Source organism: Pempheris klunzingeri, chromosome 15 (genome assembly GCF_042242105.1).
Source record: "Pempheris klunzingeri isolate RE-2024b chromosome 15, fPemKlu1.hap1, whole genome shotgun sequence".
Taxonomy (NCBI): Eukaryota; Metazoa; Chordata; class Actinopteri; order Acropomatiformes; family Pempheridae; genus Pempheris; species Pempheris klunzingeri.
Window position 1 is genome coordinate 23,205,525 of NC_092026.1, and position 21,426 is coordinate 23,226,950.

General features: G+C 39.5%; 1 protein-coding gene across 1 annotated transcript; it reads left to right on the top strand.

Moving 5' to 3' along the window:
• Positions 1–2,427: 2,427 nt before the first annotated feature.
• Positions 2,428–6,950, top strand: cyp7a1 (cytochrome P450, family 7, subfamily A, polypeptide 1). The gene is made up of 8 exons (XM_070845063.1): positions 2,428–2,561; positions 3,210–3,450; positions 3,580–3,789; positions 4,025–4,219; positions 4,352–4,551; positions 5,656–5,786; positions 5,995–6,173; positions 6,300–6,950. Exons 1-8 carry the CDS (start codon positions 2,479–2,481, stop codon positions 6,600–6,602), a joined length of 1,542 nt encoding a protein of 513 aa, XP_070701164.1. The 5' UTR covers positions 2,428–2,478; the 3' UTR covers positions 6,603–6,950.
• Positions 6,951–21,426: the final 14,476 nt, after the last annotated feature.

Sequence of the window (21,426 nt, forward strand, 5' to 3'; positions counted from 1 at the left end):
AAGGTTCATACCTGGTTGCTTTGTGACTAGAGTGCAAAGGGCTATATGATAACCAGATAAGAGACTGAAAACTGACAAACTCACAGCTCTCAGCTCATCACCCTAAACCTTGACCTTGACACAGGCAGTTGGCTGCATTTGTCCAGGATTATGCATATCTTTCTTTATCAGCATTTATAACACAGCAACTCAATTTGCAATCGAGGATGGGGGGGGACAATGCAAGTAATGTCAAGTACACACTTGTGACTAAGGAAATACCACTTTTACAAAAGTAACTTTCATTGCTTTCATTATTTTACTATCAAATAGATCACAAACTCATTGTTCATTAAAGTAAAACAACTGTGCATACACCCCCAGACCTTGTCATTGCCAGTGGCTGCATAGGATTGGGAAAGACATACCTTTACAAAGATTTTTGTTTGAATATACTACAAGTTATGTAACCAGATCACAGTGTCGCTGTGTTTGCAGGGCTAACTGTGACTGGATAGAGATAAAATTTATATTTGAGAGTCGCCATAGTTGAGAAATGTGTTGCAGAGCCTCTTGACTCAGCAGATGCGACAGCCAGCTGTGAAAAGTGGACCTCCTCTTTGGATCACACAGTATATGTGTAATTATTAACTGGAAATATAATTATTTGGCAGACCAAACATTTTTTGTTTATGAGCCTTGTGATCCAAGCGTGCACAAAGATAAAGCTATAAACTATAAGGGAATTAGCTTATGACAGTTACAGCACTGGAGCATTAAGCTGTCAGTGACACCATGACTGATGAATAATTCAGGAATAAAAGTAACCTAACATTGATGTAATATTGTTAGTGTGCATGAACTGCCTGTTCTGCTTCTCAGCTACAGCCTCCTCGGAACTAGTGGATGCATTGCCCAGAAGTTTTGAACAGAGAGAGAGCGATACCTGCAGACTTCCCCTAACCTTTCATCCAGCAAATTTGTCCAGTACTTTGGTCTGTGACCAAATACTTCCAAAACTGATATCGTCAGCGTGATGCCATCAGCTCTTGTATCTACTCTATATTTATTGTTTTTAACAATATGTTAGTATGCTAACATGCTAAAATGGTGACCAGGGTAAACATTAGGAACATAAGGAGGTGAGGACCAGTGAGAGATTTACTGCCACTACATCAAAATCATACATCACTCACAGCCTCACAAGCTTGGTGTTCTGGGATAAAATATGACTATGCTAACTTTTGAGGACCTCGAGCATGGCACGTGCTGTTGTTTGTCCTTAATGACACAGTCTACTTTCTACAGGTGAGAAAATTCTTTCTTTGGGCTTAAACTTTGACCAGTGTTTGACTTCTGCCTAACATCCATTAGTGCTAATTATCATTAAGGCATTAATTAATCATTAATGCAGCTGTTTTATATGTCCTCATGTCTTAAAGTCTTATGGTAGATGAATAATTCTGTGTTGTGTTTCTATGCATTTTGTTATGCTGCAATGTCGTCCTTCCTGAAGGACCAGATTCCACCGGCACAATGGTAAATCTTAACAGGTCACACTCGTCACACACATACTGTACAATAGTAATGCTCAAACAGGAGCAGAGCAGGGACCTTGAATTTATTTACCACATCAGATGCACTATCACAGTACAGTCCTTCAGGTAACACTGTCCATGGACTCCAGTCAAGGCCATCACACACCCACAGACAGATAGACACACACACAGACACAGACACACAGACACACACACACAGACATACACACACACACACACACACACACACACAGCTTGCATGGAATCCAATTTCCAAGAGAAATTCCAGTGAGATAACAGACCAGATCATTTTACTTCTTTAATGTTGTGCAATTTCAAATGAAAGACACAAAGAGACAACCTATGAATGTTTATCCTACTAAAAATGATCTTAACATAAAAACTGGAATGAAAATAACATTTTCTATTACACTTAACTGATCAGATGTTACAATCTTATCTGCAGGTTTTGACCAATAATCACCACCAGGACAGAGCAAATGCTGGAAACAATCATCTCTTTTATCCCAAAAAATATGTGCAGAATTATCTCAAAGAAAATGATTGCACAACAGATATTTTCTTTTTGCAATGTGTGTGTGTGTTTGACCCAACTGACTGCAGTGATGACACAATACCATTCCTCTGATTCCGCCTTTAGGTCCTCCCTAAGGGAAAAGGGAAGTATAAAAACCCAGGTTGGACCAACACTGCTCATTGACACGTACATACAGGTTGCGGTGACAAGCTGTGTCATTTTGCTGGGTTGGAAAACTCAGGAAACTTTAAATCACATTTTTCTCTCTTGGACTGTTGATTTTAATGAAGCAGACAATAGTTATTAAGTCACAGTTCCTGTCAGTGTGATCTGTGTTTAGCCTTAGTACCAGTTTGTAACGCTGCAGCTGTGTTAGATCTTCCTTTCATCATTATCATCATCATCATCATCAACATCATCACCATGATAATAAGCATCGCTCTGATCTGGGCAGTAGTGGTGGGATTCTGCTGCCTTCTATGGCTCGCTTTGGGGACACGACACAGGTAAGACTGACCAGAGGACATAAAGGATTCAATGTATTAGATATTTTTTATACTCTCATATGCTCCTGTACTTTACTTGCATGGTGTGTTGCAGCAATCTCCTGATTTACACATTTTTAGTTGACAGCACACAGATAAACACCAAGAGAGCAATAACACATAATGTGCATAATGTATGTGACCAATGAGCTAATCGTGCCTCTGTGAATGACATAAGTGTACATTCAGGGTGTCTTAGTCAAACAAAAGCTTTTGTGAAGATGATGGAATTTGTTTGGTATGCTGTTGATTCACGTACATTGTGACCAGTGTGTTGTCAGTGCTTAGCTGCTAACCGTATGTTCACTGGTCATGTGTATTCAGTTTGAAGATGTAGCTGATTAGGTGCTTCTATTTTTAATAATGATAAAACTTAGTAGTCAGATATATTTGGAAACACTTTTTTAATCTTTATATAAAGACTTCCTTTATTTATAAGAGCATTATGATGGCATTAAGGCTTGTATGTAACTATAACAACATTGGTAATTGTTTTGAAACTCTTTTGGTTGTTGGGAGGAGCATGGAATATTTTCACTGTCTATCAGGAGCAATGTCATTTGGCTTTGTACTGAATATTAAATATGTTTTTCTTGTCAACACCTGTAGGCAACCTGGTGAGCCTGTAATTGAGAATGGCTTCATCCCCTACCTGGGTTGTGCGCTGCAGTTTGGGGCCAACCCTCTCCAGTTCTTGCGCAGCCGCCAGAAGAAGTACGGCCATATTTTCACCTGCAAGATTGCAGGCCAGTACATCCATTTCCTGTGTGACCCCTTCTCATACCATTCAGTCATCAGACAGGGGAGACACCTGGATTGGAGGAAGTTCCACTTTGCTACATCTGTCAAGGTCAGTTAATGTGATTTCATCTTTTATTATTCATACCATGTTCTGCCAGTTTCTTCTTCCATAGAGTAATTGTCATGCTACCAGTGAGTCCATCAATGGTCCAAATCCTCTTCTTCCTTCCCTCACCAGGCATTCGGCCATGACAGCTTTGACCCTCGCCATGGCCATACCACAGAGAACCTCCACCAAACCTTTCTGAAGACCTTGCAGGGTGAGGCTCTGCCCTCTTTAATAGAGACCATGATGGGCCACCTCCAGGATGTCATGCTGAGGTCAGACACACTGAGCCCCAGCAAGGACCACTGGGAGGTGGATGGCATCTTTGCTTTCTGCTACAAGGTCAGTAATCGGACTTTAGACTGGAAACATACAAGAGAATTTAACACTGGAAGAGATAGTTTGCTATCGGGTCTAAAGCTCTGCAGTGAATCGTGGACTGTCTCAGTCTGCTTTGGATTGTATGACAACACTGACTTTTACATTTTGTCTGACAAAAACAGTCATCTTATTATGTACCCAAGAGGACTGGACTTTCCAGTTCTAACAGGTTTCCCTTTGTCCTGCTGTCCTTCAGGTGATGTTTGAGTCTGGCTACCTGACTCTGTTTGGCAAAGAACTTGGTGAAGATAAATGTCAGGCTCAGCAGGCAGCTCAGAAAGCCTTGGTGCTTAACGCTTTGGAGAACTTTAAAGAGTTTGACAAGATCTTCCCCGCGTTGGTGGCTGGCCTGCCAATCCACGTCTTCAAGAGTGCTTACAGTGCCAGAGAGGTTAGTGTGCTTTTCCTATCAGCGGAAGACATGACAAAATAAACCCTCTTGACCTGATGCCTCTGTGCTGCCATTTGTAACCTTTGTAATGTTTGTATACACATTTTGTACGTATTCTTTTCAAATACCTAGAACCTGGCAAAGACCATGCACGCTGAAAACTTGTCCAAGAGGAAGAACGTGTCTGATCTGATCTCAATGCGGATGATCCTGAATGATTCCTTATCTACCTTTAATGATGTGAGCAAAGCCAGGACCCACGTTGCTCTGCTCTGGGCTTCACAGGCTAACACCTTACCTGCTACCTTCTGGAGTCTCTTTTATTTGATCAGGTATGCTGATAGTTCTCTTTGTCTTTATTCTCTGGTCTGTCTGGACCTGCTCTGTCAGAATTATATAGATTTCATTAATATACATACAAAAATACACTCTTCTTTGTGGGAGACCTGAGCACTTTTTCTAGCTTCTGCTTGATATTTAGCCGACTATCTTCCCAGCTAAATAGCCAACTATAAATCCTATCACACCTCTCAGAATAATGAGTATAAATCCTCGGAGACTTCAACCAATATGACAAAAGTTTAAAAAAAACATTATCCTAGTCCAGCAGCATATTTGAGGTGACAAATCCACCAAAATGCTTGAGAAACATCTCTCTGTATACCACATCTGTCATTTTATCCTTTCATAGTCTGTTACTTCCTGCCCTTTGTGCTGTACAGGCAGAGTTGTTACATCATATTATTGCACATTTATCAGTTTCTGGATCAGCTGGTTGTGGATATCGCACACATACCCATTCATAGTTCTGATGGGATAGTCAAGTTGTATTGGGTGAACCCAATAGATGGGAAGTTGACAGTTGCTGCATTTTGTGTTGAGTCACCTCAGCTGGGCCTGTGTGGGCATGTAGAGCAGAGTAATGTAGCAATATTACATGGTTCAACTAACACTGACATGTTTTCATAGTTTTCTCCCTTTAGAACAGCATGCAGGATAATGAAGTGTGATAATGAAGTTTGTGTGTGTATGATACATAGTGTTATTTCTAGGTTTTTTTTAGCACAGCAAAATTTCGTTGACAATAAAACTTTCTGATTTCTGAAATGACTGAGACTGAAGGGCTGACTTCCAACTTAATGGAGAGTTTTCACCTGCACAACATCAGGAGAGAAATGTCTATGTGGGTTTCTGTGGGCCACACAGTTCAAACACGATGAATGTTCATCTGATGTCATTGTAAACATCATCACATTAAAGCAGCGCTTCAGGATGCCGTTAATCAGCAACAAGTATGACAGTGTGAATTAGATTCTACTGCAGGAAACTAGACACATGGTACTACTGCAGTGAAACGAATTATATGAAGTATAATGAACAAGCTGATATACAACCCGATGCAACCCTGACTGTGACCTGTATCTCTGGACCTGTAGGAGTCCAGATGCTATGAAAGCAGCACGTGAGGAAGTGCAGAAAGTTCTGAAGGATTCTGGTCTGACGGCTGACCCTAGCAACCCCACGTTGAATCTGACCAGGGACCAGCTGGACAATATGCCTGTTTTAGGTACGATTACCAATAGATTACTAGAAGATATATGTTACTTGTAAGATATTTGTAAGTTAAGATAACTAAGTCTTGCGTTGCCTATGTGGCACACAACAAACCACTGTGGTCTGTGTACAGAATCTGGACATGTTTTGTCTTTTTAAATGAAGTAAAAGATATTATCATAATTTCTTTCTTTATCTTTGGTTTGACTTTTTGTCCACAGACAGCATCATAAAAGAAGCCATGCGTCTTTCCAGTGCTTCCATGAACGTACGCGTAGCCAAGGAGGACTTCCTACTTCACCTTGACAGCCAAGAAGCTTACCGAATAAGGAAAGATGATGTCATTGCCCTATATCCACCCATGGTGCACTATGATCCAGAAATCTATGAGGATCCCTACGTAAGAAGCTTATGTAGTTACTACTTAATACATTAGAAAATTACCTTCCTCAGGAAATAGCTATAATATGTGTTACCCTACTGAAGACGTATCTTCCTCTCTCCCTCTCTTCTCTTCACCCTGCAGGAGTACAAGTTTGACCGTTTCCTGGATGAGAAGGGTCACGAGAAGACCACCTTCTACCGCTGTGGCCGGCGGCTGCGTTATTTCTACATGCCCTTCGGCTCTGGGGTTACCAAATGTCCTGGCAGATTTTTTGCTGCATATGAGATCAAGCAGTTCCTTACACTAGTGTTGTCCTACTTTGACATGGAACTATTGGACCCTGCAATTAAAGTCCCACCTCTTGACCAGTCCCGTGCCGGTCTGGGAATCCTTCAACCTACCTATGATGTTGACTTCAGGTACAAGCTGAAATTGAACCACTAGGCTCAGACTTTGTCACTGAAGCACATATTGTACATTGTGTATATCTACCAGTATTAATGAAGATGTCTTGCTGTATATGTAAATAGAGTGAATTGTATATTTTTTATGCTGTTAAAAAACCTTAATTCTGCACATGATAGGGAGCCCTTTCAAACTGTTAAAACCTTCAGTGTATCTAGAGCCAGTGCCAAATCCTCCCTGTCTCTGCTGGGTCAGGGCTGACAGACATTTACTGTCATAGAGCAAAAGGTCTGGGTAGTATCTTCAGTTCAAGGCAAAAACTAGACTATTTACGTTAATATTAACTACCATAAAGGTGTTTTTGTGTCTTTTGCCCATTTACTACAAATAACCACCAACTACATTTTTCTACCTAGCAGACATTATTTTTTAATAGATTTCACTTTGGCATATGACTGTATCATGATAATGCAGCAGAGACTCCTTAAATCAATGTGCAATTATCGTTACATGAAACTATGCCCCATTCCAATACGTGCATAAAATGTCATTCTTTGTTATTTGGATTTTTTATTTTAATTTGTAATTTTATATTATTTGTTTTATTAAATTGTAAATCGTAGATTTTACAATTAAAGCAAGCAAATGTGGTTTTAAAAACTTTAAATATTTTATTTTTTTAAGTGATGAATGTAAATTCCCAGTCCCCATGTTTATAAAACCATATACACATGACCTCTAGTCTCCATTCTGCTTTGTCACCTCTCATTTGGTACCTTGCCATTTCATATCAGTTCATTCATTCTTTGATGTGTAATTTGCTGAGGGTGGCATGATCAGCGACTGCATTACTGTAATCAGTATCATCTCACCTTGGAGTTGAAGATAGAGCTTCCATCAACCTTGGAGTTTGTTCTCTCTTGCTTTCTTACCCTCAAAGACTGCTGTACAGTCAGATGTGTCTGATTGTTGGCCAATGCTGACCAAAATATTTCAGTCTATCTACCCTATGACTATTGCAAGACATTCTGCTTAATAATAACAGAAGTTGTGGTTCTTTGTGCTTACTCAACCAATTCAGCAGAAGGAAAAGCAGCAGCAAAGGCAGAAGTCAGAGGAATAGGACAATGTGCACAGAACTATAAATTAATGATACAGTCCTTAATTCAGGTGCATCGCCAAAATGAAGAAAAGCTTATTTGCACATGGTATGTCCACTTTTCAAGCAGCACTCTTCACTTTTTCAAACAGTGAATTACATAATTATCGTATTATCATAGTAAAAATAGCTGACAGCAGACATCAACCCCTCACACAGTTACACACAGTTTGCTGAGGAGGAACACACAGGAGGCGGAATATCACAATAGGGTGCATTTGTCTCTCTCTCTGTCTGTCTGTCTGTCTGACCACTGCAAAGAGGGTTGTGGACAGCCAGGCAATCACCAGAGATATCCACAGACGATCCAGGTGATTTGTGGTGCTTTAACCTCCTGTGTGTCTCTGGAGTAAGGGAGTAACAGATCTGGAATGCAAAGGGTTTGATGGGTTGGGATAACTCAAACTGATTGTGAGATAAGGACAAGATCACATTTCCATTTGACTTTTATCCAATTAATTTAATCCAACTCTATTCTAGATTTTACTGGAAGCCAGTGAAGAGAAGCCAGTACAGGAGAAATGTGGTCTCTTATTTTAGTTCTCGTCAGAACAGGAGCAGCAGCGTTCTGGACCAGCTGGAGAGTCTTTAAGGACTTATTGGGGCAGCCTGATAATAAGGAGTTGCAATAGTCCAACCTAGAAGTGACAAATGCGTGTACTAATTTTTCTGCATCATCAGTGGATATGATGGGCCTGATTTTAGCAATATTACGTAGAAGGAAAAAGGCAGTTCTGGAAATCTGTTTAATGTGGGAGTTAAAGGACAAATCCTGATCAAATAAGACTCCCAGATTCCTCACAGTGGATCTCATCTCCACATCCCCAGGACAAATCTCGCCACCATGGGAGACCAGGCCTTCTGCTCTGTGGAATTCTGTGGAATTCACTTCCGGACCATCTGAGGACACCACAGACTGTAGAGTCCTTTAGACTAAAAACCTTTTTCTTCTGCTGTTTTTATGACGCTGACTTCTGAATTGTTGATTTGCCTATTGGTGTTTTATATAGAACTTTGAGATTTGCTAATGTAAAGTGCACTACTAATAAAATGCATTATTATTATGATTAAAAGTGCAATAACATTTAGTTTGCAAACACTTTAAACCAATAAGGTGCTTTTTAACAGCAGTATTCCCTTTACACAGTAGCAGTTAAAATATTTCTTGTAAACCGTGATATATAGTCCTCTGATCATATATCAATAAACGCCTGCACCTCCTCACCACTCCATGTCTGCCCAGGAGACATTTTGCGGTGATGGATCTTGAAGTTGTGGTCTTGTAGTGTCTGTAGCCACAGGGCCAGCTGCCCTTCAGGTTCTTTGAGGCTGAGGAGCCAAGTGAGCCAAGAGATCTCCTTCCAGCATGACTACAGTGTATGGGATAGGAGATCCAATCCAAAGTTTTTGTTCTTAGCAAAAATACGTCAATGTTCCTTGTTCATGTCAATATGATATGAGGCTTCAGTAGTGTAAGTTGGGTAAAATCATGTGTATCTACATGTTGTTGTCAGTGTTTAGTTCCAACAGCAAACCAGACCAGACCAGCAGGATGTTGCATTCACCACAGTTCAGCCAAGAAACACTCACAAATATTTGGTACAAAAACACTAAATTCGGCAGGTACACACATGATTTTCTAACTCAGATTATCAAAGCTTCATATTATTTTCACCTGATGTTTACAATGAGGTCTGTGGATTGTCGTGGTCGTGTTACAGAATGTAAGGATCATTTCACAGCCAGTAGAAACAGGAGTGTGTGTTTCATATTTCATTTTTACATGAGTTGGCTTCCTTCAGACCCTTTCTCCTTGTTTTACAAGTGCACATTCCACAATATATCTGACTGTAGTGTTGATTGTGGACATTTTGTATATTATCTTTAGTGCATATATGTACTTCTCATCTTGTTTTATTTTGTGAATGTGCGTTCTACAGGTCTCAAACCATGGATCCAGGAGACCACAGTGGGAACTCATCTATCACAGACCAGGATCTGGACCAGGGCTGGGCAATTAATTTCTACAGGGGGCCACATGAAAAACCTGAACTGTTTTGGAGGGCCGAACCAACGATAACTTGAACTTAATTCTGCTGAATATTAATTTTCTCCCATTGTAAAAACCAGTCAATCTTATACTTTGATTAGCTGCTACTGGCAATCAGAAGTATAAGAACATTCTGTAAATATTTAATGTACATTCATGAATTGTGGAGTAGGTCGAAGAGGAAAACAATCCTATAAAAGTAATAAACAGTTTAAAACAAAAACAATCATTACATCACTGTTTCATTCTATTTGTAACTTGTTCATCTTCACAAATACTGAAAAGGTGTTTTGCAGTATGTTAAAGAGAAGCAACTGATCAACTTCATACAAAAAGCAATAAGCGCTTTTGATGTTTTCAGTTCAGTTTACTTGTTCAATGAGAACAATCCAGTCTGTCTTGGGCTTCAACAAGTGCATTGAAATCTGACTGAATGTCTGAATGTTTGTCCCATTTCAGTCCCAACTTGTCCAAACTCGATTTCCCTCCGTTAAGAAATCACTCCCTGTGATTGTAGTGTGTCAGATACATCGCAGCTCTCATCCAGAGCCAGGGGGAAAGTTAACCGCTCTGTACTTCAGCTGAAGCTCCAGATTTCCTGTGATGTCCTCAACCCTTCTCTTTACAGTGAACCTTCTCAAACGCACCCTTTTTCTCTGGACATATCTGAGTCCACCAAACACTCCTTAATAAACTCTCCGTCAGAAAACGGTTTACTTTTTCTGGTGATTTTGTGAGATATGACATAACTTGTCTTGACAGCTGCATCTCTGGGTGTGAAGCTCTGGGTCTCCTCGTGTTTGGTCACGTGGTGGCGTTTCAGACTGTAATCCTTAAACATTGTGGTACAGATTTGTGTACCACAAACTAAGCACACGGCTTTACCTTTGACTTCTGTGAAGAAATATTTAGCAGTCCATGTCTTGTTGAAAACGCGGCATTCGGAATCAACTTTTCTTTTTTAAACGTGAGCCGACATTTTTAGGGGGGCGTGCTGACAGACACAGATACGTGCGTCCTTACGTAAATAATAATAACGCCAGGCTTTTCAAAATAAAAGCAGCACAGTTGTATTGCATGCACAGCATAAATACTTGTTCATTTGTGTTTATGACTGACCTACCGCGGGCCGGACAGGAATGCCCAAAGGGCCGTATGTGGCCCGCGGGCCGTAAAATGCCCAGGTCTGATCTGGACTGTACTCAAGGACAGGATAATGGCTGCATTTGCGGCTGCCATGTTGTTTGAACCTCAACTACCCTCCTGAACTTAAGTACACCTTTAAACGTATCCAGAAGCTTGTTCTGGAGTTGGAAAGCAATACAATACATTCTCAGTGTGCTGTGTCCATCTTGGATTGTGGACATTATTGTTCCTTCCATTGCACTTTTTGGACATGAACCATTATGCATGTTAAAAACTTTGAACATGCACTTTAGTTCATCTCACATGAACTTGAACTGTCTTTTAACTTTTCTTTGTGATTGTTGTTCCTTTTAGACATGTAGTCTTACTCTTTGGTTCTAACTTTGGCAGATATTAATTTTGCTCTCCTGATATTGTCCTGCTTGCCTTTGATAAAAGTGCGGTGTTTTTTTAAATTTTTTTTTTATTAATGCCTCTTAAAAGAGAGATACTTACTGACATGATAGAATTATTTGGAGTAAATCAGCATTTTACTGAATTTTCTCACTGCAAGTTTCTGCTGTGTCATAAACTATTTATTTTAATTGGAAAATATTAGTACATGTCACAAGGCAGATATTTTACTGGGTTCTATTACCTTTCCCTTCCCCAAAACAAAATCTAAAACTTGTTTGGACTTTGGACTTGTTTGTTGTACGTTCAGTCTCTGGGTGGATTTTGAGTTGGATGTCTACGTTGTAGAGTATTCTCTGTAAATCCTAAATAATTTTGTGGAAGGAATGTGTTTGCTGTTTTTTGCAAGATTTGTTTCCAGAAATGTCCACTAGTATTCAACATCCTTCCCTTTTCTTGCAAAGCCAGTAATGGACAGGCACCATCATATTTTAAATCAGAATTACTTTAATAATCCCCAGGGGACACACAGCTCCAAAAGAATAAGAATAAACTTCAAACTAAAGAGCTACTAACTAACTAAAGAGCTCATAATACCGTACTACCCCAGTACAGCTGTACGCTCCCAAAATACAGGCTTACTTGTGGTTCCTAGAGTCTCAAAGTATGGTGGGAGACAGAGCTTTTAACTATACGGCTCCTCTCCTGCAGAACTTTCTTCTAGTTTGGGTCTGGGAGGCAGACACCCTCTTTACGGTTAAGAGTGGTTCTTTTTGATAAAGCTAGTTAAGGCAGCTCCCCATGATGCACTGAGCTTCTCCCTCTCTCCATCTGTATGCATCATGTCCCTTATATGTATTTTACAGGCCTGGTATATTCCCTGGAGCTTTTGTGCTTTCTCTTCTCACTGGTTCCTGTGGACCGTGTGGGTGGTATGCCTGGCTGTAGTTATTAGGCTCCCATGTCTACTACAAATGGACAGTGGGTCTGCACAGCTCCCACTGCAACTATTACTATTATTATTCATTATCCATTAGTTGTCATACTATTCATTCATTATTAGACACATTTCTATTATTATTATTATCATTACTGAGCAGGGCTCTGTCTGCAGTTTCTCCCTATTAAAGTCACTTCTTTCTTTGCCATTGTCGTTGTGTGATTGCTCGTGTAGGGATTCCAGAGTCCCTCATTTAGAATTTTAGAAAACAGAGAATAAAGAGGAGCGTCAATAACAGGCACAGTAAGCTAAACTGAGTGCTGTTACCACATTCATATGGCCTACTGCATATTTGCATTGTAATTATAACAGAGGTAGTTGGTCCTTAAACATTAAGCAAACAAGTAGGATATGAACTGTTTTAGTCAATATTTTGTTAATTTTCATGAAAAATGGAAATAAATGTACGTGTACCATAAGGCTTATGTTGAATTTCATATCCAACGTGTGTTTTGTTTTCTGGGGATCCCTCCACTCCAAAGAGAGACTAAAGAGAGCTTAAGTCGCAAAGCTGAGCTGTTGGATGTAGTGTGTTTGCTTTTCTGATTCAGTTGGTCGGAAATGTTTTTCATAGAGTTTTTCATAATTAGAGTCAAAGCTTGCTAGTGTGTAAGCAGAGGCCTGCAGGTAAATAATCAGAAGGTCACAATCATTATGTTAGTAACATGATTTCCAGGTGACATGCCTGATTAAAGATTAAGTTTTACTTTAAGTAAAGCAAAGGTTCATGACGTCAGTAGCTTATAGGCTTGTTGTGCACCACAGTTCTTTTTTTACAAGTTCCACCATTTTACAAAGAAACGATTTTGTCACTGAGTGTAAAATTCTGAAGATAGACCTTTGGCCAGCTAACAGAAAACGTGACAGCATGGTAGGCATAAACACTGATAACACATGGGCCCTAACCTGAGGTTACTGCAGGAGAAGCCATCAGTCAGCAAGATGATAACTTTTCTTTGGAATGGATATGTGTCTTGATATTATCATCAGGCTGCAGCTGTGTATACTGTGTGTACTGTGGAAGGCTGATAAAAGTGTAATCTAACTCCACAGATCTGTCTGTGCACATAAAGCAGTGAGGTTCTGATGCTCTCCCACAGGTCTGAGCAGGCACCAATTCAGTGAAAGGGACCAGAACAACCTGCTAATGCCAAGTTCAACAGAGTAACGTTCCATATGAACATTCAAACATAAAGCATCCTTGAGCTTGTACTTACTGTTGCTGGCCTTTGTTAAGAAAGCAGTCCAGAGTAAAATAACATTGCACACATACACATTCAAGCTTTGCAGTCGTCATGGGGAATTTCCATCAAAAGTTCATTCAAATTGATGTAAATCCTCTCAATCTTCACTTCCTCGGCTGGTGGGAAGACATGAAGACTGTTGTGTGTGTTTTTGGAGCCCACAGCCCTCAGAACAAATCTCGTGCTTTGCTCGAGCTTAAGTAAGTGAGATAATAACAATGGCGGCCAGAGAGGATTTCAGTGGGCGGGACAATCAACCTGCTGAAGGGCTAAAAGTGGTCACTGTTCAACAGGAAATAATGAAAAGACTTCATGAAACACACACTTTTGACCTGTTAGAATATTTGGACAATGAACATATATGTTTCACCATATTTCCACTCAAAGCACATACCAATCCTTTTCCACATGTGGCTTTTTAAGCAGCTTAATAGTATGTTGCATAAAATCTTTGCATTTAATTTCAGAATTAATTAGAGGAGGAAAGTACACTGCCATAGCTTGTTGCTTGAGTCAAATGTTAACAGATCTTAAAATGGTAAATATATTTATCATTACAGCAGGCAAAGAGTGCGTTTAATCTCCATAAATATAACCTGGTGTATCAGTAAGGTAAACGTATCATGGATTAGGAGGAATTCATAGTTAATAAAGCACTGTCAACAGGGTGACACGTTTAATATAACCTTTGCCTCCTGCCATAGTGGATGTGCGTGTGTGAGAGACAGATCCAGCTGTGGATGCCCTCCCCCTTTACTTCATCTCTGTGTAAACAATGTGTGAGAGTATGTTATTGACTTATTATGTCAAATGGATGAACTGGAAAGACTCCATAGATGACCCTGAGCCTCAGTGGCTGACCTGATCAGTGGCTGACCTGACAAGTCAAGTCAGTTTTATTTATATAGAGCCAAATCAGAACAAAATGTATCTCATGGCACTTTACATACAGGATAGAACAGGACAAGACAAGAGTAGTGCCTGAATCAAGAGTAGGGTTTTTAGGAAGAGGTTTAATTGCAGCTACAGTTGCACTCACATTACCAAATTAGATGTATTGGCAACATTTCCAAACTTTCCACTGTATTCAATGAACAACTCTAAAGAACAATTTGAATAACTCAACACTAGTAATATTATAGGTTTCTCCAAATTCAACACAATATGCCACTTTTAATGACTACTGCAGTCTCAAAACGATCCAACCCCTTGACAAGCACCTTTAGTTCTTATTAGAGCACCATTTTGCTGTTATGACCTGCTGAATACGTGAAGCACAGCCAAACAACAAAATATCCTGAGGAATCTCAGTCCATTCCTCATGGGCGACAGCCTCCAGCTCTCTGATGTTCTTGGATTTGCATCCTTGAATAGGATGTTTTTTTCCATGTGTGCCTCATTCTTTCTCCTCCTGACCTACCTCTGATCCTTAGACCCCAAAAGTTCCAGTTTTGTTTCATTGCTACACAAAACAGAATACCAAAACTTCCATGTGTTATTTATATGGTTTGAGCATATTGGTCAGTAGTGGTGTACATCTTCAAAAGTAGTGCAGTCTCCTGTGGAACCTCCTTCCAGTCTGGGTTCGGGGGGCAGACACCCTCTCTACATTTAAGAGTAGACTAAAAACCTTCCTTAGTGATAAAGCTTATAGTTCAGGGCTGGATCAGGTCTTGGACCAGCCCCTAGTTATGCTGCTATAGGCTTAGACTGCTGGGGGACTCCCATGATGCACTGGGCTCCTCTCTCCTCCTCGTCAGAACAGGAGCAGCAGCGTTTTCGTTGACAAATGCATGGACCAATTTTTCTGCATCATCAGTGGATATGATGGGTCTGATTTTAGCAATATTACATAGATGGAAAAAGGCAGTTCTAGAAATCTGTTTAATTAACATAATTTCACAATTGTGTCCAAAAGTATTTTATTGTAAATTTGTCTTGCTGAAGTTTACAGAAGACCAGGGGTGGCAGCAAGTATATGTTCCTTCAGTTTGAGTCATGATTACCATAAACCCCATAGCTAAGGATGTGGGCACTTTGCTTTGAATTCTGCTTTGAATTGGTGAAATGAGGGTGTGCAACTTCTCTTGTCCGTTGCCTTTCTTTGGACATTTACTCTGGCTCTAATAAACATAGAGGAATATCAATATCTGCACTAATATTTTGGGATTTTCACTGTTGGAAACACAGCTAGTTTCTAATAGGAGCAAAGAGATTAAGGGAGTTTTAAAAACACTGACTTGTAGCTTGAAGGTTGTAAATTAGACATGTCACATATTTCCTGGTGACAAATACCTGCAAAGAATGTGCAAAGATCTGTTTCATGATGATTATTTTTACATTTAAGAATAACAAAGAGCTACTTTAATTAATCAAGGCAAAGAGTTTGAGGTTATCATAACAGTGAAGAATTTGCTGTTCACATTCATACTCTCTAGAAGAAGAGACTAAAGAATATGACAGGCCACACATCATTTTCACAGTCCTAACAGGGAGAACAGATATGGAAAGTGACTGGTTAAGATTATCATGCCTTCAAACAGATGCATCCTGTTTTGACTCCTAAAATTCTAACATAGTACTGTGCTACCATCTGCAGGATAACACTGCATCTGTGTGCATGGGAAGCAACTTCAAGATGTGGCAGCGTGGATGGATGGAAAGGCAGGTGGATATCTGTAGGGAAATATTGTGGTTATGATTTCTGGGAAAGGTAAAACCTTCCAATATAGGTGTTCTATTCTAAAGGTCCCATATTCTGAAGTCCTATCAGAGCAGGTTTACAAGGTTTAATCCTCAAAAAACAAAATAAAAAAGACACTATATATATATTATATATAATATATATATATAATGTATTATATTTTTTATTATTTAAAGCAGACATGTGTGCTGCAGCTGTTTTAGCCTCTGTCTGAACACTATATTTCAAAAGAACAGAACAGTCTGCAGGCTTTGTTGGTGCCTTTGACATTTTCATGTCACTGGGAGCTTGCACAAATGAGGTCACATGCTCAACATTTACTGCAAGATGCAGCAGAAACATTGAGAGGCAGGTCTTGTCTCATAGCTTGAGGGTTATAAGATACACAGGCGACAAATATGTTTAAAAGTGGATTTTGCATGATATGGGACCTTTAAATGTCTGAAATAGGCCTACCTCTGCCTATACTGCTCAGTACATCAACAATAATAATAATAATAATAATGAAATGGTGATCTTGTTCTCTCATTGGCTGCACACCCACAGGACAATTTGGGGCTTTGGCCTTAAGAAAACCTTGAAATCAAACCTCTTTACCGCACCGTGGTAAGCAATTTCTGTGCCTCCCCAAACTGAGTTCTGGTCTCAGCCTGGAAAGTGTCTGGCAAAATCTGATCTGATGACATCAGATGTCTGATTGATCAGATTGTCTGAATCAGAATCAGAATCAGAATCACCTTTATTGGCCAAGTTTGTACAAGCAAACAAAGAATTTGACTCCGGTGAAACTTCTCTCTCTGTGTACAGTAAAACAAGCAAACAAAGCATTCTGTGAAGAAACAAGAAGTGAACAAGTGTTACAGAACAACTTTCAGGTTAGAGACCCCATCCAATCAATGTGTAGGAAAATGATCTAGGAACTAGATTTTCATAAAAAAAATATACTCATGCAGTCCCTACAATGACTCCTGGAGTCATTTTGTGAGAGAATTTTACTTCTGCATGAAAAAAAGCCAAACCGGAAGTGACAAAACAAAATGAAATGAATGGATCTGAAGCAAATTTTGATACTGAGGAGCTTGTAAATAGTTATTCATACAACTATGATGGCCCAGAGCCGTATACTTATAAGTCTGTTAGGCGAGAGAGAGAGAGAGACTGAGAGAGAGAGAGAGAGAGAGACTGAGAGAGAGAGAGGGAGAGAGAGAGAGAGAGAGAGAGAGAGATTGCTGCCTGATTACAATTACTACGTGTCACACGCTGCTTCTCATTACTGAAATCATCGTGCCGGCAAATTTAGAAGTTAGCAAAAGTTAGAAAACCAGACTTCTGGAGCACGGAGAACATTTTGGTTGACTGAGTCTCTGACGGGTCCATAACCATCGCCTGCTGCTGCAGCAGAACCAGAAGCTGCTGCTCCCTGTGAAGTCTCTGTGTGTGCTGAAGGAAAGCAGCAGCTTTCAGCTTTAAAACGCCATCATATCACCAGGAAGATAATCCTCCAGTCTAAAATAAGTGCTGTTTCCTCACCTACACTGAATGCACCCCTGCAGAAAGCTAGCAGCTTTGAAAGCTTTGAAATGCCACAAAAACCTACTGAAAACACACCAGCTGACTGTAACAGATGGCTCAGACTCAGCACCTCCTACTACTGCAGCAGACATCACCTCCCTTATGTTACGTCATATGACAAAAAAGTGTTTTTAGGAGATTTTCCTCTGAATTTCCGCTCTTATATCTTGTAAAACATATTAAATCACCCTTAAAATGGTCATTTTCAGACAAGGTCAAATATAAATGTCAGAAAGAAATGGTCCTATATAGTTTTATAATACAGAGGAAGAATCATAATTAATTGTAAATCATGTGTACTGTATTCACAGACAGACTTTATTCAATCCTTGTGAAAAGTAAAGTCAAATTAAATCTTCTTACTTGACCTACGACCTGTTTCTAGCCTACCTGACTAAATATCTACAGCCTGACTTAGTTCTATTTACTACAAGGTGGATTAAGAAGACCACAGTAAAAGTGGCTTTAATTGACTGTGAGTGATTGCATACTGGAGTGTGATGTAATGAACCATTAACCATGTGGATGCAAATGAGCTGGTACAGAAAGAGTTGTTATGGCACACTTTGGCTTCAGTCAATAAGATAAGATGAGATAAGAAATAAGAAGATAAACCTTTATTCGTCCCACATTGGGGAAATTTGTGCAAAGATATATAATATATATATCTATATATAATATATATATATAATAAGTATAAAATAATGTCACCACACTGCTCCCACTTACTCACTCCTATACTGATGCCATCTGTTCTCCTCTTCTGTATGGTCAGGATTTGTCCAGGAAGAAATGCACAGAGAAAAATTCCTCCGCTAAAGGATGATTTCCTCAGCCACCAGAGGGCAACATGTCTCTACCAGCCTCCTGGATGAACACACCATTTTCTATGTCAACAAGTCATGTTGTGCAGCCGTGCAGTGCTTAGCCCTAGAAATTGGGGAAATATGTCATAAGAAGTTACTTTCATGGATCAAGGCCCATAAACTCCTAATCTGCCTCGGTCATTAACACATTAAGGTAACCATGGGAGACTGTGCATAATCCTACCGTACTGTAGGTCTAACATCGTTTTACAGATGTGTGTTTTCCTGCTTCTGTGTGTTAACAGACTTTGTTAACACTGCTAACAGACTTATGTGATCTTGTGGGTGAACCAACCCTTTAAGGCCCACTTATCATTTTTAAATTGATTGATTGACTGGTTTGAGCTAGTTTGAAATTATTTTAGTACTTTGCTCTTTACTTGTCGTTGTCATAACTACACACACACACGCGACACACATGCACCCATGATACAAATAAAGGGAAGAAGGATGTATAAGATGGATCAAAATATTTTACATGTGTGTTTGTTCATCTATTTTTGTGTACCACTGTGAAAAGTGCTTTATAAATAAAGTTACTACAGGGTGACAGAGGAACATAATCAGCTGCTCACTGTTGTCATTCATTAAGAGTTTTCTGAGCCCAGATATGATTACTGCCCTTCTCAGGATCCACAAGACAGGGAGGTGTGTGTTTGAGTGCTATAGCTAGAAGCAAAAGACTGTTGAAGTAAAGTATGAGGCCAAGGTGGTAGCTTCATATCACATATTATTATATTATTATTATTACAAATACTGTCACAGTAACTTTAATGTTTCTTTCACACATCCAGTCTATTAAACACCATCCTTGTTTCCAAACATGAACAGCAGCACCACCTCCGACGTAAAATCACAAACACCATTTTTGCACCATCTAAATTTACTCCCATCTGGAACAACCCTGATTTTCAAATTAACACTTAATTCCTGCCCTTAGACAAAAAAGGCATCACACATCTTAAACAAATCTTACTAACTCTCCAGTTTAATTCTCCCACTTGATCCAAGTCATTTATGGAATGTTTTCATCTCAAATTACCTCTTCAAACAAAAATAAAATGATTGGCACCAAGATAGATGTACATCCCTCAGATTAAGGGTTTGATTTTCATAAAATTTTTATTTTTTTCATATTTGCTGAAACTGTTACTGAAGTTGTGCATCAGGTTCCTTTGGCTCCTCCTAGTGCTCCTAATGCCATTTGCAAGAATCCCCAAATGAAAACAGGAGGCACATCCAACGCAGTGTCAATCACTGCTTGTGCAGATGCTGTGTCCCCCAGTGCCCTACTTATGCTTTCACTCTGCCTACCTCTATATCTTCAGTCCACTAATGCCTACCTGTGGGTATAAAATGTGAAATGTAAATGTGAATAATGTGGCACAATTATATTCTCCTCCTGTGCATACATAACAATCTCTGTTTAAAAATAACATTTTGATATGATTGTTTGGTCATTATGAGCCACTGTACATCATTTATATGTATCCGGGGTAATGCAAGTGAATGTAATCGGGTTCAGTCCATCTAATTCAGGCATGGAAGATGACTTGTTAAATGTCTAATCGTGTCTAATTTCTACTTAATACTAATTAATTCAACGAAATCTGACATCTTATCCATCAGCAGGAAAATTCTAACTCCCATGCTGTTGTATATCAATCAATCAATCTTTAGTTATTTATTTAGCTTCAGTCTTAAAATGCAATTAATCATGATTAAGTGCACCAAATTGTGCAATTAATGTTAAATTTGACGTTGCTTGAATAGAATCCCATAATGTATAGCATGTAAGCCATAACATAGGCCTGCTAATCTATACGTCTCATGTAAGATATAGATCTCTTATATAACTTCTTTCTTTTTTCTTTAGTTTTGGATGTTGTGTGTTTGATGTGTACTTTGCATGTATGTGTGCATGTTTGTGTGTTTGTACTGTATGTAAATAAAAGGGTTAGGTGTGGAAGGGGTGGGGGTGGGAAGAAGGCGATACCGATTAAAATGAAAATGTTTGTGATGCTACTGACATATTGATCAAGATCTTTATGAGCCAGGACAGTGTCTTTACATTTGGGCATTGAAAATAAAACTTGGCACTGAAGACAAGCCCTGAACTGAACTGCATTGGCTCTGACTCTACATTTCATCTTCAGTGGATTATTTACATTTTTGCTGAACAGTTTCCATTTTAATTCCTTGTCTATCTTGTCATCTTCCTGCTTACCTGTTGCTGAAATTCTGACAGTAAATCAGCCTGTGCTGATTGTACTGACTGTTACTGATTGTACTGACTGTTACTGACTAGCTGCTACACAGCACAAATTTCACAAATCAATAAATTAACCAAATGAATTATGCTCATTGACTTTTATACACACCGGATCCGGATTGATTCTTGATGTTTCCTTTGCTGAACTCACTCAGACTGGGTGACCTGCTCCATGGTTGGTGAAAACCAATGCAAAAGTTGACATGTGTGACATATGTGGTGTCCCACAGTATAGAAGTGATGACCTGTGAAATAGGAGATGATTGAGGTTTGACACTGTCTCTCGTTCACATGCCTGTGGCAGCCTGAACCTGATGCTGTTTGACCTTGGCCATTCTCACACTGAAATACTGTACCTCTCAAAATGTAAAAGATGGACTAGGTTCCCTCTAATCTTCCTGGCAGGACTGACTGAGCAAAATCCAGCTTCAAGGAGGAGAAGAGGAGCTCAGGCTAG